The 26656-nt window shown below is 35.2% G+C and overlaps 1 protein-coding gene across 4 annotated transcripts in view; it reads left to right on the top strand.

The window, feature by feature from the left end:
* The window catches only part of Slit2 (slit guidance ligand 2), a 311911-nt gene that overhangs the window by 168399 nt on the left and 116856 nt on the right, over positions 1-26656 (top strand). For all 4 annotated transcript variants that reach the window (XM_051174041.1, XM_051174039.1, XM_051174040.1 and 1 more), the window contains exons 5-6: positions 12802-12873; positions 24292-24363. In XM_051174041.1, the coding sequence (XP_051029998.1) occupies positions 12802-12873; positions 24292-24363 (144 nt within the window). The remainder of the gene's footprint in view (positions 1-12801; positions 12874-24291; positions 24364-26656) is intronic.

The raw sequence follows: 26656 nt of genomic DNA, 5'->3' as shown, positions 1-26656 counted from the left end.
ACATTGTCTCTAGATTTTCCAAAGTGACTGGAAGCCAAGTAAGCCAAAAACTATTTAGAACCAAGCATCAAGTTATCTCTTTCCTTACTACCTTGAAAAATAAGTCTGGAAGCTATTAAAACCACAAACCTTTACAATATCAAAATTGAAATGTAAGAGTAAATGAAAGGAACTAAGCATCACTTGAAATAGATTGATGCATCAAAATGGTTTCTCTGCTTGTTTATCTGTTAAAATAGCTAAGTAAATTTCTGATGCAGAGTATTACAAAGAGAATCTCAAGACCAGTACTTCATATTATACACCACATGTACAAAGAACAAATTGACATAACTACTGAAATGGATGAATTTCAAAAAGTCTAATCTATGCCTAACTTGTTTTTGTTGTAGCAAATAAAATAATGTAGAAGTTATAAACTGTAGTTTTAGAGGAAATGTATTGTTAATATTTTACCCAAACAAAGAAAGCACAGAAAGTAAGCCACAGGACCTATATACATGGGTAATATCAATTGGCTTTCCTTGTTAGTCACACATCACCCTTACAATTTTGACTTTCCTAGGTCTATTATTACCCATAAGCCATTGGGAGAAACTTTGACATCCAACAGTTTTCCTTATCACATGGAGGTAGATAGCTAGTCTATGAGGACCCAAGGCTGACAGGAGGCATTCTAACATCTGATGAGAAAGGAAGAGAACGTCAAGCATATCCACGTGCCTGGGTAGCAGATGAACTAGCCATGGTCATTCTAGCTCAGGTGTTCAGGGTCCAATTGTTTGGTGAATCATGATAGCAAAAGAAACCCCACTTACATAAACCTGTCCCAAGTTTTCTGAATCTGTGACTCCATTGGAATCACAGCACAGTTTATTGATCTGGGTAGTAGAGTGCCCTCTGTTTCCTGGAAGAAGCAAGGTTATAATCTTTTGGCAAAAGCCAACTGGCATGGTTTCCTTTTGTAGGAGATGCTGGCCTATCTTATTTGTTTACCAGTAGCTAAGATGAGAGACAACTCTTTATTAAAAAGTAAAACTAGAGAAAAACCCCTTTAGCTTACACTGTATCCCTCTTAAATGTGTTCATTTGCAAACACACACACAGGGAGAAGGGGTATGAGAGAGAACCTGAAACTTAGAGATAGCACAAGATGTTTATACCAATGTCATATGAATAGAAACACGTAGAACACACTAAATTTTTCATATGTGCACGTTTTGTATTTTAAGTTTCATAGTATATCACATTGATGTCAGAAAACTCCTGCAGTAAGCATTAGTATGAAAGGGATGTAAAACTGTCCCTCCATCTTTCCCTTTACTCACCCCAGAACACACAGAGATCATTGCATATGCAGAAGCCTGTGGACCATTTATAAAACCACTTGTCTGGACCATCACATTGGTGTATTCCCACTGAAGGAAAACTTTGATCCAATGACGTATCTAATTTGAAATAGATAATGTATGCCAGTAGGGTTTATCTTTATTCTGCTTTCTGATGACTTCTCCAAATTATAATCCTGAAGATACTTGTTCATTATCGTATTTGGTAAAAAACAGTGTAAATCTAACATTTGCCTTTGAATTATACAGTTTCCCTGATCTATAATGAAAGCAATGCTGTAGTATTTTCAGTTATGAGCTAATCAGTTCTCAATTTTGGGGGTTGAAGTTTATCCTGAGATATGGAATTAAATAAGAAACCCTGTATTAATATCAAAACAATCTGTCTTTATAGAAGGTAACATATCCAAGTTCATCCAACATTTATTAATTGGAACCATAAGACACATGAGTTTATGGGTGTGTACATGTATAAACAATATTTAATATGGCTCTAAAGTATTTCATATTTCTCCCATAGTTAAGCTACCCAGAAGCCCAGATGCATGAGTTACTTCTGACCTCCTGGTTCCACTCTGTTGCCTTTTAGCATCTCTGCAAATCTCTTGGAGTTTGTTTTATTATCAACCGCTGTATTCAGTCCCAATTACTGATGGGATGAGTGTGCCTTTCTCTATAGGGTAGAAATAGAATGTATTTCTCCCAGACTTAAAGTTGCCATTTCTTTGAATTAACCTACTGACATTTACAAAACAATTCAAGCAATCCCAACATTCTTTCTTTTACAGATGGCTTCCTTGTGCTGTTCATGCTACCAAAAGAAAAAAGCATATGTAATTGTGCTATGCTGCTGTGTATAGTTTTCTGAAATCATAGGAAATGAAACCTCTAAAACCTTGGAATGAAATGGCCTGGCATTCTGACCATATATGGTGTGTGTGACTTAGAAGTGCTTTATCAATAGACACATCTCACAAAGGTGTACTCACACAGGAACTGCACTCCAATGTGAGTCTTCAATCTGCTGCAGTTAATTATCTGTGCAGAATGGCTAAGTACAGCAGTGCATAGATCATTTTGCACATGCTACATTTGTAGCAAATTGATTTAAGTGCCTTTTTGGAGTAGTTGTTGGGCTGAATTGATTCAGGGGGCAGTAGATTGGCTTACACTGCAGAATGGTGCTTGAGTTACTTCTGGCATCCAGATAGAGTTTTAACCAAATGGAGGCTTTCGTGCTATTGCAGCACAGTTTTCCATCAACTTAAGCTGGCAAATGCTATGACAGCCATTATTAAAAGAGCTTCAGTAAAGTATGATGAGTTAGAATGTCTATTGACAGCTGGCACAAGAACAAGACATCTCGGTGGCATTCTAAATGCAAAATGAATTTTGTCTCACTGAAATGACTTCACATGGTCTTGGTAGAAATTGGGGAGGCCTAACTTTCTGTCACAATTAAAGATACCAACACAAAGAAAAGATGTGAACTGGGTTTTAAATGTACATGTTTGAGACAATTGGTCTTTCTTCAACTGAAACTCTCCTGCATCTGTACACACCATTACCAAATACACCCTTGTTCCAGTTCTTAATTTTGGATGAACTTGGCTATTGCTATCTTTCTGTATCTGTACTGAGAAATTCCCTCCATCTCCTGCATCCCGATCTCTATCAGGACAGAGCAGGCAGTAGGGTTTCCAGCTGACCACCTCTATTATCGCCATCCAAGAAGCCACCCTGGCAGTTTAGCAAATTTAGAGATAGAAGTTATTATTCAGATATAACTTTTGTGGACAACTGCCTCTTGTGTGTAATTATGAAACCACAGTATCATGAAAATATGACTTTTTACCTCTGAAAACATTTGCTGGCCTTGTATGTATAATGAACATATTCAATTATGATTGCCTTTCAAAAATTAGAGAATGAGTTTTTTTACATTAAAAACATCCTAACATACCAGATATGGCTTCTGAACTCTTACTGCTTCCTTATAATTTAGAAACTGTATATGATGGATTTAAATTTCCTGAATTTAAAATGTGTAACTATAACTGATATTGTTTTTAAGTATTTCTTGATAAGGGCAATGACACAATTAACAAATACTATATTTAATAATGAAGAAAATTATTTTCTGCTTGGCTCAAAATTGTACTGTGTAATAGAGTTGGTGTGCTAAATTTTACTTGAATTTTATTAAATCTACCCTAAAGCTTGTTCATTGATATGTTTTTTCACTTCAAACATATACTGAATGTTATCAATGTATACAAAATCTTTTCCTGAATATCTCATGCAATATCACAACAGCTCTACGAAATGTGTTTTAAATGTTAGTTTTAATTTGTAATTTGAAGAAGTGCAGACTTAGTAAAATTAAAAAGTAAAAATAATTGGCTAAAGGTCATAGAGCTATCAGCAGATCTGATAAAACTCTTCACATGTGAAGACAAAGTCCATACCATTTTATCCCACTGTGAGCAAACAGAAACATGCACAGTCACCCACAGCTCCAACAAGCAAGTCTAGCCTAGAGTAGGTGGTTTGTTAGGTGCTGAGCACCCTACTCAGTATTGCACACTCTCTATTTAAACACTGCCTTTAGAAGCTTGGTACTTGGGTCTTTTTTCATGATGACTTCATAGGTGAAGGAGTAGAATTTTTTGTGGTTGTTATAGTTTTTGTTTGATTCATTTTTTTTTACCTAAGATTTCTTTTCATGAAATACATTTTACTGATATTCTTTTCCCTCCCCATACTCTTCCTAAGTCCTCCCTCACCTCCTTACTCACCTATCCTACTCATGTTCACTTCTTCTCAAAAATTAAAAAGAGAAAACAAAACTGTAAACAAACTAAAAACAGAAAATAATACAAAACCTACCAAAATAAAACAAAAAGTGCACACACACAAAAAAAATAAAAGGTAAAAAGAAAAGAATGGAAGAAAGAAAGTTAAGAAAAAAACATGGCACCTATTTTTTGTTGACCAGCTACTACTTACCATGCATGAGGTCTGCCTTGAATAATATCCCATATGAAAGACTGACTTTTCCTTCCCCAGGAGACATCACTGACAAATAGCTTCTTATTTCAAAGTGAGGATTTGTGTTCATTTCTCCTTCTGGGTGCTAGGATGTCAAATGGTTTGAACCTGTGAAGACCTGTGCATGCTGTCAAAATGTGTATGGATTCTTTTAGGTATCAGTAGTGCTGTATCTGAAAGGCACTCTTTCTCAGTTATCCGTCACCTCCAGCCATCACAATCATTTTGTCTCCTCTTTAGCATTGACCCCTGAACCTTGAGGAAAGAGATTTGATAGAGATATCCCATTTAGGGCAAAGTGCTTCCAAGTCCCTCATTCTCTGTACATTGTTCAGTTGTGGGTATGTATGAAAACTTAAATCTACTTCAAGTAAAACTTCTCTGGTAAGAAGTGAATGATGCTCTGATCTATAGCAATGTGTTATTAGGAGTCATTTTATTTGTACGTTCGCTCCTTTCACAGAATAATAGTAACATTCTTTCCCCTAGGACCAAGACAATTTTAATGCTGATGCATTGGCACTTTAGCTGTTGTTTTATGTTTGGGTCCCATGTCATGGAGTGGGCCTTCTATTTAAAACGGTAATTGGTAACTTTCACTCTCATATCATTTATACCATTATTACATCAGTTCATCTCCCCCCCCCTTGGTTATTTTTTTTTTTGAGACAGGGTTTCTCTGTGGCTTTGGAGGCTATCCTGGAACTAGCCCTTGTAGACCAGACTGATCTCAAACTCATAGAGATCTGCCTGCCTCTGCCTCTGCCTCTGCCTCTGCCTCTGCCTCTGCCTCTGCCTCTGCCTCTGCCTCTGCCTCTGCCTCTGCCTCTGCCTCTGCCTCTGCCTCTGCCTCTGCCTCTGCCTCTGCCTCCTTAGTGCTGGAATTAAAGGCATGCCCCACCACCACCCTGCCCAGTTTATTTTTAAGCAAGTCTCTGTTGTAGCTAAAAGGAATGGATGGTATGTTTCTTCCCTGGCAGCTTCCAAGGTACCTTATAACACCATTACCAGTAGTCAGTAGGGGTGAAGTTTCTAGTTACTTTCTCCCTGTTCAATGCCATGTAAGTTGTGTCTTTTGCAACAGGACCTCTTCATCAGTTTTTAGAGAGTAACCAACAGCCTTGCCGATAGTCTCTATGATGTTTGGGGGTGTCCGTATGAGCCCTTTGACCAATAACTTAACAATATTTAACTGATATAACTGAGGTTTTACTCTTTGGTATATGATGTGTGAATAGTAATTTTCTCTATTATAAGTTGGCTCCATTTAAATTCCTTTCATATGTGTATGAATATTAGCAAGCTTCTACTGTAGTATGTTTCCATATAGCTTTGGAATAGGCCTTTAGTGTGAGTCATCCATCTCTATATTCCCATCTATACCATACCCTCCCATTCCATACCCATGCTCTCCCATCTTCCTCCCAACTTGGATGAGAGTGGAAGTTTAAAGAGGCTGTATTGCTTGCCAAAGTGAATAGGAAAGAGAGAGAAGAATTTATATGAGAATAATACATATCTGGATTTCCACACTGTGGTTTGGGTGGCATGATTCATGATTACATACATACATACATATATACATATACATATACATATACGTATACATACATATATTATATATATATGTGTGTATATATATATATATATATATATATATATATTTCATTCTCTTGTGTATTTGACGAAACAAATGGGCCCTGCATACCCACTCTATGCAACTAGACTTAACATAAAAATGGACTTTCATTCTATTCCTTTTACAAACAGTTCCTCTGTAGAGATTTCTAAATCTAAAAGTAAAACGTTGGTTGGGGATACTCACTGGAAGTACCCAACTATATTAGTGAGAATCTGTTTCCTGTGATCGCTGTGGTAACCTATGTATACCCGTGTATTCCATGCCTGAGTCTGATCTCTGACTAATGCAAACATCAGCATATGATAAGAAGCTTGTACTTCTTTTACACATAGAGAGTTATTTGAAACTCCGTATGGAAATAGTTCCTTTCCATGAAATATATTATTTTATTAGCTATGCTAACAAAAGGATATTCCTTGAGTAAAACAATACATTTAGGAATTGGGAATTTACACCATGATTATATTTAGAAGTTGGCATATTTACTTCCCACCAAGATTCATAATTTTTTGCCTTCCCAAAGCTAAAATCTAAATAAATATTCATTTATCATTGCTCAGTTGTTTCCAGAGGAGTTTGTGCAATTCCAGATTTATGATTTTCCTAGTCTGTCTCTAAGAGAGGTTAAACTGTAGGGGAAAATAAAATTACCAGTAATTAAATTTACAGGCAGCTTTGCCATCTAAAACAAATTTATTACTTCATAGTGAAATATAGTTAGAACACTTTCACATAAAGTGAATCCATTTTTACATGATATAGGTATTATACATTGCCATTTCAATTTATATAATTAAAATGATATCATTGGACTCTGAGGTTAATGGGATACTCCACGGAGAACCATACATCGCGGGCAATAAACCCCAGCACTGCAGTGTTGGCTATTTCCTGAAGAGCTGATGCAGTAACTCAGCACTACTAGATCATACTGTCCCTTTAAAAGTCCTCAGACAGACTGAACACGGGAAAGGAATACTAACAAAAGTCACCTTAAGTTTAAAAGTAAAAAAATACTGAATTGACCTATACAGGGTGTTTAGAATAAATACACTGAAAAAATTTTTTTAATTTTATTCCCCCATTCCTCTCCTCCAGAGTATGCTACGTTCAAGTGAGGCTTCTAAAAGTATCATGTCTGCAATCCCAGCCAATGGGAGGTAGTGGAAATTCATTTTCATGAATTAAGGCTAGCCTTTATTATATGGTAATTCCATTAGTATTTGTGCTTTGGAGTGGTATTCTGTCTCACAAAATAAAATTAAGGCTAACAAGATGCATGGGAGAATGGGAAGGAGAGGCAACTGGGATTGACATATAAAATATGATTGCTTCTAATTTAAATACATTAAAAAAAAAGAAGGCTCGGTGGAGAAAAGTGCTTGCTGAGTGGACTCTTGAGATCCAGATTGTAGAAAGCAAGAAGCCATTCCCACACGTAGTCCTCTGGTGTACACATGCATGCATAGCAATATGTAAACCACAAGTGAACATAAGTACCCAACAAATAAATAAAATTAAACACAAAGAAAAGAGAATTTAATTAGAGTATAAATGGCCAGCCTAATTCCAGAATTTTTTTTTTCTTTCCCACACAAAAGGAGAAAATGTAGAGGTTAGAGTTGTTAAGAGCATTCCTTACTACTTTTGTCATAGGACTGGAGACATGCACATGGACACACACAAACACAAATATTGAAATTAATCTAAGATAAAAGAATGTCTTTTTCTGGATTTTTCTTATGATTTCTCATTCTATAAGATATATATAGATACATAGATATATATACATAGAGAGTAAATGAGTGGAAATTTTTAATGTGTAAATAATATTATGGAAATCTACTAATGTTTTATCCATTGAGGACCATTTTTTATGCCGTGTTTTCCTGTTTTATTTTTAATGCCTTAATTTCAGTGAAAACAAATGTTCTGCTAAAGAACTTTTAAAATTGTTTAAAAGTGAGAGAAATATTCTTCCCCGGGAAAAGAATGCCAATTGGTTATCCAATACCAAATGGTCAGCCCTGAAACCAGTAAGATTATGTAGCGTGCTCAGGTTGTACTGGGGAATATTCACATGTGTGTAACACACACACACACACACACAGGTTTCTTTTTCTTTTTCTTTTTTATGTCAGGAGTGCAGATCAGTCAATACTGAAATGCCAAGAGTTTAGTTTTCACCACACCAATATACCTTAACCCAAAATGAGAACATGGTATCATGTATATGGGACAGACAGACTTTTCTTCCTCACTTATTCTAAGTAACCACACGATAGCTTCAACTTCTTGTTCCCTAGCCTTGAGGATTAGGAGTAGCCACACCTCAGATTCAGGTTTGTTGTTGTTTAGAATAAGACAGCCAAACACCCTACTGTATCCACATCTTTGACCTTTACGTCTTGTGACTTGATGAGGACAGCTCTGTCCTTGTGCCAAGATGGAGTACAGCCATCTTTATGAGCACCAACAATTTTCATATGTATACATATATATGTATATATATATATATATATATATATATATTTAAATTTGAATCAAAGTTGTTTTACATGTCAATCACAGTTTCTTTACCCTCCCATCCTCCCCTATCACCCCCACCAATTTACATATGCATGCTGCCATGAAAATCTCTTAAATTTTCATGTGTGTGTATATATGGTGTGGTGTGGTGTGGTGTGTGTGTGTGTGTGTGTGTGTGTGTGTGTGTGTGTGTGTAAAGTGAATTCCATTACCCTAGGTCTGTGAGAATTAAAGCAATTTAATGTCTGCTGTCTGAGACTAAAACTTACATAGTTTAGGCTGAGTAAATGCATTGAAGGCCTTTTTCCATTTACAATACAAAGTACTTGTACTGACACAATCATTTTATTTCAATATCATTTTGTTGCTGGTCTCATTAAATATGTTTAGATCATTTTAAGAATATATTCCCATATGTCAAGAGACAAAAGAGTAAGTACATTTTAATTTTATTTTGGAAGAGTTGAAAATGACATATTTATACAGTATCATGTACGGATGATATCAACTACCTTTTTAAAAAAGGGATCTGCTTGAGAACATAAATGCCAGTGAGTATAAAATGAGTTTTTTCTCACTTTTTACAGAATGTGCCAAAAAGCGAGCTAGTAGATGTAACATGATAGATTTTAGTTATATACGTAAGTAGATTTTAATAGAGGCCACCACCCGTACAGCAGCTCACAACCTCCTGTGACTCCTTTTTTGGGGGACCCACCACTTTCTTCCAGCCTCTAGGGACAATGGGGATGCATACGGTGCATATGCATAGGTGAAGGCCAAAAATTAATACACATACAATTTAAAAGAAAAGAATTTTAGTTATTTGTAAATTTCCCACAAATTTCACATGATGACTGAGGATTTCAGTAACCTCTGATCTAATTAATCATCTTGTCTCAACTTCCCAGTACCTGGGATATTGGTAACAAAATTGTCTTTCTTGGCTTACCATCTTGTCACCAAGTTGTTCAGAAAATTCAAGTGTTTCAAAATTCTTCTGAGATGATAGTCAACTTAACTTACATCAAATTTTCCCCAATTGGAGCCAACTTCCAATTTCATTGTCTAACGTTCTCCTTTAAAAGATACCTCATGCCCTGGACACTAGCCGACATTGGAGACACTGCCCGGCACCTCTCTTCCCATTATCCATGCCTGCTTTGTAATTCAATTTTCAGATTAATCTTCCTAAAAATCAAGTCCAATCAAGTCATTTCTCTGTTCCCAAACAGATTTTTACACTCTGTTGCCTGGTGATATAATTAAAACTTTTCTCCCATGGTAGCTCCATCCTTCTCGCTCAGTAGATCTGACTCATTGTTCTTATTCTAGACAGCTCATAGAGCAATAGACTGCAATTAGGGATGCATTCCTGTGCCTTCATTGATCTTCATGGAACAGAGCAGATATAGTGGTGTCAGATAACTGGTTTCTAAGTGAAATAATGGCAGTATGCATACAATATATGGTACTTTCATATTTAGCTATTTACCTCATCTTTACTTGGTTTTAAATTTTCTAGACACAGGACAGTTACTTCATTTAGATCTTTTACCTCTAGCACACTATCCGGAACTCCATATATAGTGGATAGGAAATGAACAAACATAACTGAAATCCATACTAGTTATTTGTAAGAAATAGGAACTATCATTAATATGTAGTCTAATTCATCGTTGTTCAAATGACCTAAGGCAAAATTTAGCATGATTTAAGAAAGCCCTGTCTAACTTCATGAACATAGAAAGAGCATATTGACAATGTTCACAAGTATGGACTAAGTGTTCACCTGCATTTCTTATGTATTCAGTGATTAGTCTTGTCATATAATACTGATAATATTTTAAAACTTCTCTCTCACAAAAAGCTCCTCCTACAAAGTTGAAATAATAATGCCTGTCTCATACGATGGGTATAGTGATTAGAGCATGGGATAATACATTCTTTTTGAAGCATCATCTATTGCTTATGTGAGGTTCTTTCTTTCCAGGTAAATAGAGCCTATGTTCAAAAGGGACCTGGGGTCTATAATTAAAACTTCCAGACAGAGTGGACTGGGCACTCATGCTTAGTCTCCATTCCGTGCTCAGGAATGGTCTATCCCAGCGAACAGCTACACCCAGCCATCAACCTTAGGGGAATATCGGGCTTTGAGCATCCTAGTCTTTCACAGGAGCAGGGAGAGGAAAGATTGGTGACTATTAGTCAAAGGGAGCTATTCTATGATCTGTCATGGGTAATCAATAAAATTCAGGAGTGCTAACCCTCTAAACTGCAGCGTGCCACAGTTATGTTTATTTGAACCATCCCATTTGAGCCTTACCATTCCTGTCCCTCTGAAGATAGTCAAGAGCCTGGCTGCAGGGCCTGGAACCCCAGCAGAAACAAGACTAACAGGGAAGGGAGGGACACACATTATAAAGGATAGAATGCTACAGAGCCTATAGAAAACTCCAGAACTATAGTAAGTATGCTTGTCATCATATGCTCTGAGAAGCATCCCTCATGATAAGAGGAAAGGGGGAGTGATTAGAAAGAGGCAGGCAGTGGGGTAAGGAAAAACAGAAACAGAAACAAAAAGCATGATTCGTTCATATTTGCTTGAATTTGGTGGTTATTTATTTATTTATTTATTTATTTATTTTCTCCTCATCACTTGCCACGTTCTGGTTTTTCTCCCTCAAAAATCTCTTTAGTCTGTGGCCCCCTAAGAACAAACACTCTGCCATCAAGACTTTAAATATAGATATTGCTAAATATTCTAATCTTGGTGTAATTTTGAAAGGAAGGAAAGAAGTCAGTCGTAATCAATGACAAGTAGGAGAAATCAGCACTATTTAAGGAAGTGAAGTGTTATTGCTCTTAAGGATGTACTGGCATTATTGAAAGCAATAATGAGCTACATTCCCTTGGGATGTGCTTCCTGCATAAGCACAAAAGAGTACATTCACTCTTTGGAGTAAAATATGAGACCTGTTGTTTTTTCCTCTCCTTCCCCTTTTCTTCTTCATCTTTGTGTTTTTTTGCTGAAGGCCTCCTGTCGTAAAGTAACCAACACGTATCTCTTTACAAATTGCTTAGCAGACATTTTTCGTTTGAACATATTAAGCATATTGAGATAAAAACTCAAATCTCATTTGTGTAAAACTCAGTGTTAATGAGGTCAGGACCACACACTAAATCTCTGTATGAGCCAGTCGTGTCCTCTTCTCTCTTGTGTAGCTATCTATAAGATGTGAATGATGGGCTCTGCTCACAAGCAGCTATGAGGGCGAGGGAGGGAGTGTGGACCAACCTCCTCAATGTGCATCCACTCATTCACTCGGTAGAAAGCGGCTGCGTTCGTCAACTGTGGTGTGTCTGTGGTCAGTAGCTTCACCTTTCTTTGTGAGAATGGGTTTCCTTAGAATTAGAGTAGTAGTGCCATTGGCATTTAAATAGATTGCTTGGTATTTCAACTTCTTGGTGTTTACTCAAGTGAATAAAACCCAGAGGGCAATTTTCAGTTTTCAGTGGCATATCTTCTTACATATGTATTTATATTTCATGAGTTAAGGCTAATACTACCTCTAAGCTTTGAGGTTGTTTTATAATTGACTCTGTACTCTTGGAAGGACAAATAATGATCCATTTTATGATGAGTGTTGTTTTTTTTCGTAAATTACTCATTTCAACTGAGAGAGTGCTTTTTTCCTTGATTAAAATGTATTTCTTAATATAAATATAGACTCCATGTTTATGATTATTATAGATTTAGGGAAGCTTAAAATCACCCTACTATTAGTATTTCATGAAGGAACTTCGTTTTATTGTTGGATGAGCGCTACCATGTCCCACTTTTAATATTATTTAGTTGCGGGATTTGGATACCATCCTCCTTCTCTAGGAAACTATGTTACAACTGTATTTTTGGGGAAAATAATAAGTTCTAAAGCTTCAAAATCTCCTAAAATTCAGTTATAAGAGATCTACTGCTTATCTTAATGAAATATTTTATAATTTGTTTTACAAAATTATGTCAGTCTTTACATAAAATGCCATATTTTATGATAGAGTATTGATGAAAGATATTGTTTTTTTGCCATTAACTGTTTTGTCTTCTTTTTTGTGGGGGGGATGATTTTTTTTGTGGAGTAATTTTTGTCTAACTATTATGCATCATTTTGATTGAACTAATCACACAGTATGATGTCATAACCTTATCTCTTTTTCCTTTGTTGTTTCTAGCGATCTCAGCGAAAATCAAATTCAAGCAATTCCAAGGAAAGCTTTCCGTGGGGCAGTTGACATTAAAAACCTGTGAGTATATATGGACACCTTAACTTATAGTTCTGTATAAATTATCATCTGTTCGGGTATCAGGTTTACATTATTTAAATTATCCAAAAAATTACATACTGATATAACTTTCTTGTTTAAGTTCCTTCAATAGCTGCACAAAATTTTGCTATTTGTAAAAAAGTTTGGCAACTCAAGTCATTATAAATTTAATTCTTAAATACTCTGATTAGTGTTTCACAACTTCCAGAAAAATGAAAAGGTATTAATATGTGTTTTCCTCATTTTAATTTCAAGATTTCTCACTGTTCCCTTTGTAGTTTATGTTAGGGTATGTGAAAGTGCTGCAGATAAACAGTTTTATTTGCTTTTGGAAATAGATAATATTCTCCAGCTAAAGATAAATATGGCTCAGAACTGTTTTTCTACAGTTTTTAGATATTAGAAGTGTAAATAAGTTTTTCCTTTATGTGTATTTTCCTCACGTCTTTTCCCTTATATCTTTGAAGGAACATATGAATAAGGATCCTTAATAAGAAGAAAAAAAAAGAAAAGGAAAAACATATTTCTTTATTTTCCTTGACAAATATTTAATCTGGTTTCTTCCTGGGTGGTTAAGTGCCGATAGCTCTCAAGCTGCCTGTGAGATATAAGCTCTCAGTGGCGAATCTAATATTATCATTATATATATTTATATATCTTTATCAATTGCAAAATACCACGTTAGTCTTTTGAAATGGCTTTTCAGTTTGCTTCACGTGTTGGGGTTTAAATGTTTTCCTTAGCTGTTGCAATACCTTGGAATGTAGGAGTGAAGAACTCCTGTGTACCGAGATTAACTCTTACAATCCAATATTTCTTAGCTAGTCATAAGCAGGGAGGCAATTTTTCAAGAATTAAGTTATATTCAGAATTCTCCATGGGAAAATTCAGTATCATTTCTCTCTAGTAGTGAATGTGAGACAGATGTTATCCCTTCTCAAAGAAGACAAGTGTTGATAAATCCACGGATTTTGGCCTTTACATTTCCTCAGTATAAATGTGTTTTTCTTTATCCTAAATCTATGCTTTCTGAGTGCCCAAGTAATGACAGAAAAGTACAGCTTTGTGGTTATAAATAGACAAGGCCATTAATATGACTGTGGTGATTTTTTTTTTTTTTTTTTTTTTTTTTGCCCTTAGACAAAAAGGATTTCTTCTGCTTTCTTCCTATCTTTACTAGCTGGGACTTTGAGAATGCTTAAGTCAGCTTGCTAATATAGGGGGATCCAATCTGTCTCTGTGTATTATTTGTGGATATGGTATTTCTTACGGATTCTTGGGTTATAGCCACTCAAGTTGCAAGGGCTACAACTGCCCACTCTGCAGAATATCACTTTGTAACCCCCCCAATTGTAGAACCATTAAGCAATTAATACAAGTGCATTTAACTGTTTTTCAGATATTCAAAAAATTTTAGTTAACTGACTGTTTTTCTTCTATGTGTACGTCTACATTTAGGAATGCTGACCCATCATAGAGGATTTTTTTAAAACATGTTTTCTTCATTTAACTGAAAAAAGAAGTTCAGAGATTCAGTGGAAAGTGAGAGAGTAGGCCAGCTGCCACCAGAAATGGTCATTTTAAACCTCCCCCACATAAACTCATGAATTTGCTCAAACTCAAAGAGTGTTAAGTATGCTGTATGAAGTGAGGTTAGGATTACAGCCTGAGACAGTTTTGCTGTATTTCATATCTGTACACTAAGCAATCACCCAACTCCTCCTGTCCCCTGTATTTTATTTCACTAATAGTTACTTGGGTTTGATGTACTTATTAGGCAAATAATATGTGAAAGATCTTTTAAATCAGCGAAATGATGCTAGGAAACTGCAGTGTTACGTTTCATTATAAAATTAGTGAATAACTTATAAAAGTTATCCATGAATAATTGCCTTACAAAGGAGACAGGATAGTAGAATATGAGATAAATTTCAATATCTTAGTATACTAATAGATTATTTAAATGTGCATATGATTATTCTTTATGAGTCAATTAGACATGCAACTTCAAATTAAAAAAAGAAAATACATATGAAATCATTAAATGAACATACAACCAAACAATGGTTTATAAATAAGAAATCACATTGTAAGGATTAAAGAAGGAACAACTTGAAAGTGTTATGATAAATTCTCAGAGAGCTCTGGAAGAAAATTCATAAAAGAATGGAGGGGGAAATCTTCAACACTCTCTTATATTATGTGTTGATGAACAGTAGATGTTAAACTGAGAAAAACTTGGTATCAAAACCCAAACATAATGGAGTTTCCATTTGTTTTGTGCGTGTAAGAAATGGAATGTGACTGTGTGTTTTGTGTGTGTGAGAAATGGATTTTTTTTAATAAAATAAACCAATGATGAGACACAAGGGAATCATATGTGGGAGGTGCTGACTAACCATTTCCACACAGCTTTGGAAATTTATGTTTCCATGGAGGAAAGAAATTATAAGAAACAGTATGAATGGTAACACCAATATGAGAAAAATAAGAAAAAAAAAATAGAGACTTCAAAGTTAAAATATACTTCAAGTAATAATTTCAAAACTCATTCTCAATTCATGGGGCAGGGTATAAGGTTGAGTTTTCTCTTTCAAGCAGAAGTAATGCATCTTTATTTTGTTTTAAGTATAAAATGTAATTTACATTATTATTAAACTACTACCCACAGCCTACGATGAATCAGCGGCATAACATCAGTGGCGATATTGATACTCATTGGGACAGAGAAGAACAGCATTTTGTCATCTTTGTTGTGCCTGTGTGTTCACGCCTAAGTTGGTTGTCCTTCATGGTGTCCCAGTCACAGCCGCACAATTATTCACAGTTTAAAAGGGGAAAGGAAAGTAGAGAAACAGGCATCTTTGCCGAACAGAGCCATGACCCTGCTTTCTGGGGCGCTATCTGCAATCTCACCCGGCCCTAGTCTTGCTAATTTTTCAGATCTGCCACTTCTGAGCCTGATACAGAGCAGTTCCCATTCCTACAGGATTTCTGGAGACAGCACTTGGTTTACTCTTGAGGTCTGGCTAAATATGCTGTAGACGGCATCCTGACAATATAAAATTGATGCTGTGGAAATGTTGCAAATTAGTACATTTTATTTCCCTTCCTCCAGGCAAGCCCCACTTAAACTCTCTTAGACAGATGAACATTCATCTTGGTCTCAAGCATCTCAGGGGAGAACTAACAGTAACTTTTTTGCTATCTCTCTATTTCACAGCTGGATTAAAATACTTTTTGTATTTGTTCCATAGCCTCTTTCTACCCTGCACCAGCCACATCCCCGCCAGCCATAATTTGTACCATTTTATTTTGTCTTGACATTTTAGACAGTCAGATATTAGGGAAACAAATTGTATTACAATATCAACAAAATAATTGGCTTTCTAACAGCTTCCGGCGGCAGTATTAGTGGGATCTCCATATGTGACATTAAAGTCACAAATTATAAACTATTGGTGCCCTGTTATTACAAAAAAGGTAATTCTTCAAAGAGTTACCCAATGCTCACAGACGTTTTCCTTAGAATCTTTGTATGTATAATTATAGATTAATGCTCAACTGGTGAAATTTTGTTGCCCCTTAATCAAATCTTCAAAGAAAAACTGACAGTATACATTGTATTTTTTCAAGTACATAGTTAAATATCTCCACTTAAGAGTATCCTCTTCAAGACGGTTCATATTTTTTCTGACCTTATTTTTGAGACTTGTGAATTTTCTTTTGCAACAGGTGCTCTATGAGTTCAGATATGTCTTATATTTTTTATTGTGACCCTAGCCTTTAATGGCTGAACTATCCCTGCAGCTCAAGTTTAGGTATGTCTTAAACATCCTTTCTTTTATATAGAGAAAAAAAATCCCCAATTCTATTTGCTCTGGAACTTAAATAAAAGGTAGTATCAAAGAAAAAAAAACATAAGAATGAAACAGGTTGTAATCATTCATATCAAAAAACTCATAATAGTTGTTTGTTTTATTCTCATTACAGATATGGGGATGAATATTGAAAATAACTGAATGCCTGTAAGAATTATTTTAGGTTACTGTGTATAGGAAACTACACACCTGCTTTTTTCTTTCTTCCTTCTGTTGTTTATCTTCAAGATGTATTCAGCGGTTTTTGTCCTACACTTCTCCCTGTCTATTCCCTCATTCTCTTTGCTTACCCCTTTCCAATTCCACTTACCCACAACTCTGGATTTTATTCTCTTTTTCTAAGAAGGAATAATCATTGTTGGCAAAATAACAGCTTACCTTAGGAGAAAAAATGAGCTGTGTTTTTTATGGGCACTGAAGACAACATTAATATAATTTCATATGCATTAATCCATAGACAAATGTATAATTTATACAATGATTCAGCATAGCTTTCTTAAAGCAATTCATTGTATCATTTAGATAATAAATATGCATGACCGTGACATTTTAGGGAAAAATAATCTAATTTGTGAGGCATTGCTTATTGACAATAAGGAAATTTGACAAATAGGAAAGAGAATTAATCTGTTGTTGATAATCTACATACATTATTGAGAAATTGGGTTGTTTACTGAATTACTCTCATGTTTCTTTTTTATGTCCCACTTTATTTTATTTTATTTTATTCTTACCAGTTAATCCACTTCAACCAGTGACATCATACTCTACTTTATTGAGGCACACAGAGAATCTAGCACATTTCTAAAGCCCAACACCTTTATCAAGATTAAAGTTCTTTCCTGGTGCCTTTCATCTTCATTTACGTAACCCATGCTGATACACAATCAACAGTTTTCCATATAGTATAGAACAAATATATAACCCTAAAAGGGAAGAATGTGTGAGTTCCCTTAAGTGCAAGAGATTCCATTACCTCTGCCATAAGACCTAACTTCCAAATAACCTGTTACTTAGTTTTCAAGTTTACTTTATTTCTAATTTTTCTTGAGTAAAACCTTCCAATGAAAACTAGCTTCTCATACCCAGTGCTCTCTTAGTGACTTCCCTTGGGCGTGAGGCTAGAAATACGTTGAAAATCAAACCATTTCTTTGTTTATTTCATGCAGTTAGTCTTCCTTATTTTTATATGGTAACTCAGGGCAATTTAATAGGTCATAGAACCTATAGCTATAATTCTTCAAGTAAATGACAGCAAGCAGTTAGTTTCATGGGAGTTATCCTTCCCAAGAGTGATGACACATACAGAATACAATGTCACATATAGAATACAAATTATTTTATTGAAAAGGAGAGTCGTAAGGCCCAGATACAGGATGGACAGGTGTCACTGAGAAGCATAGGTACTGTCCATGGTCCTGTAGTCTTGGTCTTTTTCTCTCCCCAAGTATCAGAATTGTTACTGTCCCAACAACTGTGATGAGGCAATCATCCATCAAAGCTTTCCAGTTTTGCATATTTTGCTATCCACTACTGTGCTTCGGGCAAATTTTCTTCAATAATTGATTTTCTTCCATGACGCTGTAATAAATGCAGTGTATCTTTAAAACTACCTCCAAAACAAAACAAAGCAAACAAAATACTGAAAAAGATGATCTTGAACACCAGTTAACCAACTCATAAAACAAAAGCCTATATGGATAGTGTGGTTGCCTTTTTTGCTCAACAGAATAGACCTTCAGTTTTCTTAGGTCTCCAATGTGGGTCAGCACACATTGTTACCTATGAACTATTATGACAGCCTCCTAATTGTTTTTGACCTCTAGGCTATTTTAGCAAAGATACTAGACTATTAGATATTTTTCTGTGATCCACTGGTTTCTCCACCTGATAACCATGTTCAAAATCCTTTTATTTAATCTCATGTTATATTTGTTAAGCATACCAAAGACATAGTAAATGAACAAAGCAGAAACTACATCTGAATCTGTAGTCTATAAGAAAACATGTTTTTCACTATGTTATGATACCTGGTATTAGTAGATATACAAACTAGGTATGGTGTTATGCTGTGACAAAGATTTCCTGCTTTGAACCATTGTTTCAGCATAGAAGCTCTGGATCCAGTTTCCAGCTTATATCATATTACACACACAAACACACACACACTAACACACACAAAGATGTGTAGATAGATAGATGATAGATAGATAGATAGATAGATAGATAGATAGATAGATAGATAGATAGAAAAACCCAGAGAGAAAGAGAATCAGAGATAGGGATAGAAGGAGAGAGAGAGAGAGTAGACCCTAGTTAGATATTTTCCATTTAAATGAAAGACCAGCTCCATGAAAAACAAAAGAATGAGTAGAGGTACTGCAGTGTTAAGGGATTGTTTTCAGGACCAGAGATATTTGGGCTTGAGCACAGGGCTTATTGTATGCTAGGCAAACATTCTATCACTGAGCTACATCTTAGACATTTAAAGAGATATATTTTCTGCACTAATTTAAATCTCTCCACCTGGAGGAATCACAGCCTTTTCTGAATTTTATAATACTTCTTTGAATTGTGCCCATTCATTTATCTAAAACTTCACCTGAAATGGGGAAACATTTTGAATTTGCTTCCTCAGATCTTGGATACTGTTTGGGGACTTTGGGAATATATTGGTCTCAATTACAATCAAAGGTAAATGCAAAATGTGATACTGTATATAAGTTCTCAGACCTTGGAGTCCTATTACTTCAACTGTGCAGTTGAGGTGCTGGCAGTATTTACCTTCTCAATTTACTGTGAAAGGCAATGAAATTGTACATAGTCAGTTTGTAACATGTGGTGTGCTCAGTAAATGTAAGTATTTATTATGATCTGTCATAGTTTCAAACTGCTTTGGTTAAGTTTTCTAGAAATTCCAGAACCCAAATATCCTTCTGGTTGTTTTTCCTCTATTTTCTGTTATAAAATATTTCTTTTAATCTGCAGGGTATTATTTTCTTTTTCTCCCTTCAAATGGCAAATGCATGAACCTTTATAGTACAGAGTATTCTACTGAAATTTGAGGCTATTTCTTACTGAGGTACATAAAGATTACCAGAAAGACTATAAAATAATTAAATCTAAGATAATGTAAACTCTTGAAATTCTTTGGATAGATTGTCACTTTATCATTAAGTGCCTCGAAACCAGGTCCTTGTAGGTGTGCTTGTCCTGAAGGAAGAAGTCATGTTGTTTAAATTAATATTTAGGACATTCATTGGTATAGTCCCAACTTGTGATATTTTCATATATTTCTATTGGAATTAGAAAATTGGTTTAAATAACAGTTGTCACGAGGTTTTCATATTTACAATTTATATAGACATACATTTTAACCTTAAAGATACTATATCAATATTAAACAATTTCCCTCTGTTTTCTTCCCCATTATTCACTTTTAAAAAATCAGATTTATTTACATTGTTAAATGCTCTGTTTTAGATTTAGTTCAAATTGTCTGAAGTTTTAGAGTATTTTATTTTATAGCAGCAATATAAATAACACACCATTTTCATCTCTGATTTAAAAATATAAGAAAATTGGAACTTTGTCTCATTACACATTATTATGTGTTTTAATGTTCTGTGATAGTTCACTGTTAACAGTATTTTAAATAGTCTAATTCTTATGAGATAAAGTGGATTAGTAATTGACTATTATTTTCTGGATGCTAAAGAAAAATACATCTTTGCTATGGATATGGCTAGAGATCCAGTCATCTAAATTTAACACTGTGAAGCAAAGTTTATATATAAGATTAAAATACACTATGGGAGCTGAATGTTAAAGGAAGGAAATAGGAAATATTTTAAGAATACTTAAAGAGAACATAATACAGTATCTCCAGCTGCATTATGTTTAGCCTTCTGTTTTTACTATATCTACTTTAGACTTAAAGTTAGAAACATTATATATTGTTTCCCATTAATTATACTCAGAGACTGTTGTGAAATAAGAGCAGATAAGTTTGATATATTCTGTGTGTGAGTCACAGGATATGCTGCTCATTGTACAAGTCTGTTAGCAAATGGTATTGTCTGAGACTACAGCCACTCAAGCTAGTAGCCATCAATATGGGAAGCATGGGACTTCCTGGATATCAGAGTATCTTTACCGCCACTGAAAAGAGAATCATAGCAATTAATGCTAAATGGGATTGGGATGACAATGATGATCCCTTTAATCTCTCCATCTGCATGGAATCATGCAGTGCTTGGAAAAACAAAACCGCAGATAAGAACATTTGTCTGAAGAGGTTACAGGAACAGAAGCAAAATGAAGGGTAAAAAATTGAAATTATAAGACACAGATACCCATGACAACCCAAGCTGCCTGAAGAGCGAGGAAAAGCGAACTACAGTAGTGACCGTTATTCAAATAAATAATAAGAAAGTCTCCACATGGCAGAAAAGTAGCTTGCGTACGATGAAATCGTCAGACAAGTCTGCCTATTCTCCCTAATGTTTTTCTATTTGAAGACTTTACAGAATAAAATTTTGGCTGACTAGTTAATTGGAATTTTAGAAGATTAATAAGAAAGTATCTGCATTCCTTAATTCCTGAAAATTCCATGTCACAATTGGAAATTACATCTAAGGAAAATCAGCCTTAGCTAAATGCAAGACCAGGCCCTTTCTTGTTTACAGAGACATAAGCACACAGGCCTTGATAGGCCCTTGAGAGACATACAAGCTGAACAAGGGAACCAAGGTGCAGGGAGAGAGTAGAAACCCCAAAATAAGTTATGCTGTTACACTCTTTTGTCACTGTTTGTTTTGAACCATGTAGACAAATGGAGTTCTGCAAACAGATTGCCCCTTAAGCAATCATGAAAGCAGAAGGTTTTCTATAGCCACTCCCTTAAATATCACAAAATTCACAATGGTTGAAGAAATTATTCACCAATTCACTTTTACTCATTTTTTTCTTACTCAGAGCTCCATGAATTATTTTCATAGTTAGGACATTTGTGATCTGAGTTTGGCAATTGTTCATGAAACTTTTTAATAACTCGTGTCCTATGAAACTCAAACACTCCTAATAGCATTACCACAGTGTTTATGTTTCTTTTTAAACTGTTGAGAACAACATGTAACCAGACATTATATTCCAAAGAGGAGTTAAATTTCTTAAATTTCCAGCAATATTACAAATTCTGGCCTAAGCAAATGGATGGTCTTTTAGTCTTGTAGAACAAGATTCGCCTGAGTGCTTTCTGGCATGTGCCAGATTTCCCTTTGTGCACTGTATGCATGATTTAAAAGAAGCTGTGTCAGCACTGATTTATACATTGACAGCTAAGGATAATAAGGTATGGGCAAACATACAGCTCACCCTTTTGCAGATTAACCTGGAGACTGCATTAGGCAAATTTGATAGCATTAAAAGATTTTGCCAATTTGTCTGGAAACAATTTCTCTTTTGTAGCATGTCAAGGGTAACACTTCATGCCACTGTACTAATTTAAATGGCTTTGATAAATTGTTCAAGAGGTTAGCAAATGGTAGTGTAGATGTATATTTAGCACTTTGAAATAAAAAGGCTATTAAGTTAATTGTTAAATGAATTTAATCTTTAAAAATCAAAAGTGCTCAAGGATCTAAGTGTATTCTTGGAACCACAGCAGCCATATTATATCATGAGACTTTAAATGTCTTCCTGGAAAATGAAATTACACTTCTGCATTACTTCCTAAAAAGTGGGAAAAGCTTTCAACTATTACAGTAGCAGGAATCTTGGGTAGTATTGGGGGAAACCTTAGGTTTGTAAATGCAGTAGAACTCTTTCTTTCCCAGGAGGTACCGGCTTTTATATTGTCCTATATTGTACTGGTTTTGTGATGTCAGGTAGCATTGTCTATTATTGTGTTCCCTGGAGACTTGTTTTACAATGAGATGTTTCATTCATGAGATATCCCCTATATACTTATTTTGTAAGTAAGTGATCTAAAGAGGCCTCTCTAAAAGTTGCCCTGTGAAATCACCATACCTCTATTCAACAGTCTTGTGAGAGCACTAGCTATTTTATTGAATTTTCAAACAGTCCTTTCAGAGTGCTGCTCCAATGTGAGATAGTCTTCATGGTGAATTCTGGACTCAAAACAAGTACTAGATACATTTATTTGATGATTATAATCTTATTCTTGTATATCCACATTCCCAGAGCAATCATAGAGTGCTAACATTTCATTTCTATACCAAGTGAAACATTAAAATGCATTTTTCTCTGTTGGAACAGTAATGTCTCTAAGCAGCAAGATTCCAGCATCAGACCTCTTCTTGGAAACAGGAATGGAGTGTAGACGTTGCTCAGTTTTTTTCTTTCAAGAAAGCCAATTGTTTCATTGAAACTCACATAAGACATCCATCCCTACCACAGTTTCCCCTCCCTCTACTGCCCCACTTCCCATCTCTCCCAGATTAAAAGTAAATTTCTTAACCTGAACAGTAAGATTTATAATTTCAAACACAACTATCAGAAAAAGGAAAAAAAGAAAACTGAGCAATATTGCAACATCGGTTTTATTCCTTCTACCACTGAATATTTGCGTTCAGTACTAAAAAACCCTGAAGAAGGGTCATTTGTTTGAATGATATGAGTGGGCTGAAATAACAGGTAAAAAGTATTGTCCTACACTATATACTATTGCAATGAAATACAGCTGGTGATTTTTGTTTTGGGAGGCTAATATGAGCATCTTAAAGAAAGCTACGCAAAGTTTCATTTAAGTTTAAATGGATTCATTTCCTAATATTGAGCAAATAGTTTTCTTCGGGAAACATTTTCTTAAAGTTTCTTCACTCAAAAACATTCTAGACTGACAATGAAGACAATGCGTATGTAATGATAAATGCAAATTTGTAGAGTAGCAAAGTCTGTATATGATGACCACCAGCTTTCTATGTGTGTTCTTGGTTGGGAAGACTGAGGAGATGTACGGCATCCTTTCCTGTTTTCAGTTTGGAGTCTGGAAAGGAAACTGCTTTTAGAAGATGGAAACCCGAAAGTAGCCTTACTCACTCTTGCCAAGGATCGTGAAATTAACATGCAGCTGGGCTTCTCTGATAAATGGATTCTGTTAGGTCACTGAGGGGGTGCATGTGACATTAAGTGATTTACAGCCCTTTACCTTAATGAAATTGTTTCAGCGAGATGACGCTGAAAGCTCTTAATGGATAGCTTTTCTTGATGTAATGAAATTGCATTCCTATGGCATTTAATATAAGGTGCAGTTATTATTTACTGGAGCTTTCCAAGGGCTGCTATCTGCACAGACAGTTCAGAACAAAAAGAGATTTCAGTAGCTTCACAGCGAGGGGAGGATAGTTTGTGACATTCCTGAGCAGATGAATGTGTGTGAGGAAGCATTTCAGGAAGTGTGAGCTGAGCTTCAGGGCCCCTTCCGAAATCTTCAGGTCTCCTACGCCCTGCTTCTATTCCTCTCTGTTACATAGACTTCTAATCCATTTAACAGGCAACTGGATTACAACCAGATCAGCTGCATTGAAGATGGGACTTTCCGAGCACTGAGAGATCTAGAAGTACTGTAAGTATTGCTTATTTCTTTGACTCTTTTCCTGGGAGCTTTGTTTCTAGACAGGGACTTGTGTCATGACTTAGCTTCTGTCTGATAGTGTCAAAATGTTCTCACAAGGACAAGAAAATACACCTTAAAAAACTTGTGAATGCACAGGAGAGTCAAGATGTATGTGGGTCAAACTGCGCAAATATCTCTATGTACGTATTCTGTCTTTAAGAAGCGCACTTGAAAGATCTGGTATTTATAGAATGTCTTCATAGATCTCTCAGAAGTTCTCAAGTTTCTAAATATTAAGATAGAAATACTAAACAAAGCATACTTACTGAAATGTACTGTAGTTAGTGTGCTGTGGAAAGGTTCTCATTTAATCATGCAGTTTTTTCATGACAGCATAAGTCAACTTCATTTTTGTATGTTTATTTTGAATTTGGGATCCTAATTGGAATGAGCCCTGGATGAGATCCATTTCAGAGATGTCACTAATATTCTCCTTCAGGAAAAAGACGTTTCTGGGCTTTAATTGAATTCATAACACAGTCAGAAATCTGATGTGCTGAATGGAAAGTGCCTTTGAATTTCTCATCAAACTGGTAAAAGTTGTACAAGAATTATCAAGTCAACCCCCCCACACAAAAGTGGGGCATTTACGTTTTTGAGCCACCAAAATAAAATATATTCTGAAGATAAATAATCTTTCAGATGAGATCATTTATTTTGGTAATATTTCTGTATGTTTTTTAATGTTAGTACAAGTTAAAGAAGAGTTTCTACCTGCCCCTTGATCTGAGTTAACATTTTAAAGAGTTGATAAAAAAAATCACAAACGATATTCATGTAAATTGCTCTACACATTGAGGTCATTTTATTGCCGTTGGAAAAAAAATCCTTTTTCTGTTGGGAAGACAGTCAGAATGCTTACACTTTAGTGGAAAGCCGCTTTTTTAACCTGTGTGCCAGTAACTGCCTGCCAGGAGGAGGACACCAGAGGTAGAGCGAGTGTTACCCCCACAAACTGGAACGTTGTACATATATATATAGAATACTGTTATTTTTGTATTGACAAAATGTCTAAAGTTTGCCTTCTGTGGGAACCATTGCTTTGCAACATGATAAAGAGTGATAATTCATGAAATTAAAGAAAACCCTAAAACATTAGAATGAGGCTCCAAATTTTACATCATGATAATTAGAGCCTGCTTACAGATGAAAGTAATTAAACTTATTCGTTGAAAGAAAATGTTTGTGTGCTTTTAAAATATTTCAATATTTTGAGGTTAAATTTTGAGACGTCATGACCATAATGTATATATAATTTGAAAGATAATATGTTTAATACAGTTTAAACAATCTTTCCATAATTGGATTGACAAAGGAAAATACGATAAAACTTTGAGAAAATGGAATTGCCAATTAGACATTTACTGAGCAGTGTTCTCGAAAGGGTGACAGAACCTGATTCTACAGGATCTTATCTTCTGAACTCATGCAAATATTGAAGAAGATAAACTTAAATTTCATATGTGATTTCATATTCCAGGGTTTTAATTTGCATTTTATTTTTACTCCATGAGTATTTTTGACTGTCTGACACTGTTGAGGACAAATGAGAATACAGTGTTGTCATGCTGATTGCTGACAAAATGTCTGGATAAGGAGAAAAAAAACAACAAAACAAAGAGAGAGTTAATAAAGTGTGAGGTTCCAAGAAAAAAGTAAGTCAGGGTAGGTGAGGGAAGAACCTGTTTTTTTGCTCAGGGTACAAGCTGGGTTCCTATGGAATTCTGGTCGATAGGATACAAAATTAACTATGTACTTTTACTATGAAGAAAGAGTCTCAATAACACTGAGGAAGCTGAGCTTGAGTCTGGCACCTTAGAGCACTCGGCCACCCCGACACAACAGCAACATTGAAACCTAAATTTATCTTTATGATTTTCTTCTTATTAGGAACACAGACAGAAATGAAATGGAATTGCTAGTTTTACATTTTTTTTTTTTTGCATACAGAATAGGCATAAGTTGATTAAATTGTAAGACAGTGAGTCATGTCCATTAAACAGCAGACTTTCTGCCAAGACCTACTCTTGTTTGGTACTAAGAAACAAGAGCAAATAAAATATCAAATTCTAACATGTACTTCATCATTTCAAGAGTAACCTTTTGTATGTTTACACTGAGATCTTTTCTACAAAGCATATTCTGATAAAAAAATAATAAATAGCAAACTTAAAAATTGAATTAGTTTATATGCAAGAGAAAGTGTTTATAAAAGATAGTCCCAAATCAGATCTCAGTATGG

The sequence above is a fragment of the Phodopus roborovskii genome, unplaced genomic scaffold (genome assembly GCF_943737965.1).
Source record: "Phodopus roborovskii unplaced genomic scaffold, PHOROB, whole genome shotgun sequence".
In the NCBI taxonomy this organism is placed as follows: domain Eukaryota; kingdom Metazoa; phylum Chordata; class Mammalia; order Rodentia; family Cricetidae; genus Phodopus; species Phodopus roborovskii.
The sequence above is the reverse complement of the archived record's forward strand: the minus strand, read 5'-3'. Positions and strand labels throughout refer to the sequence as shown.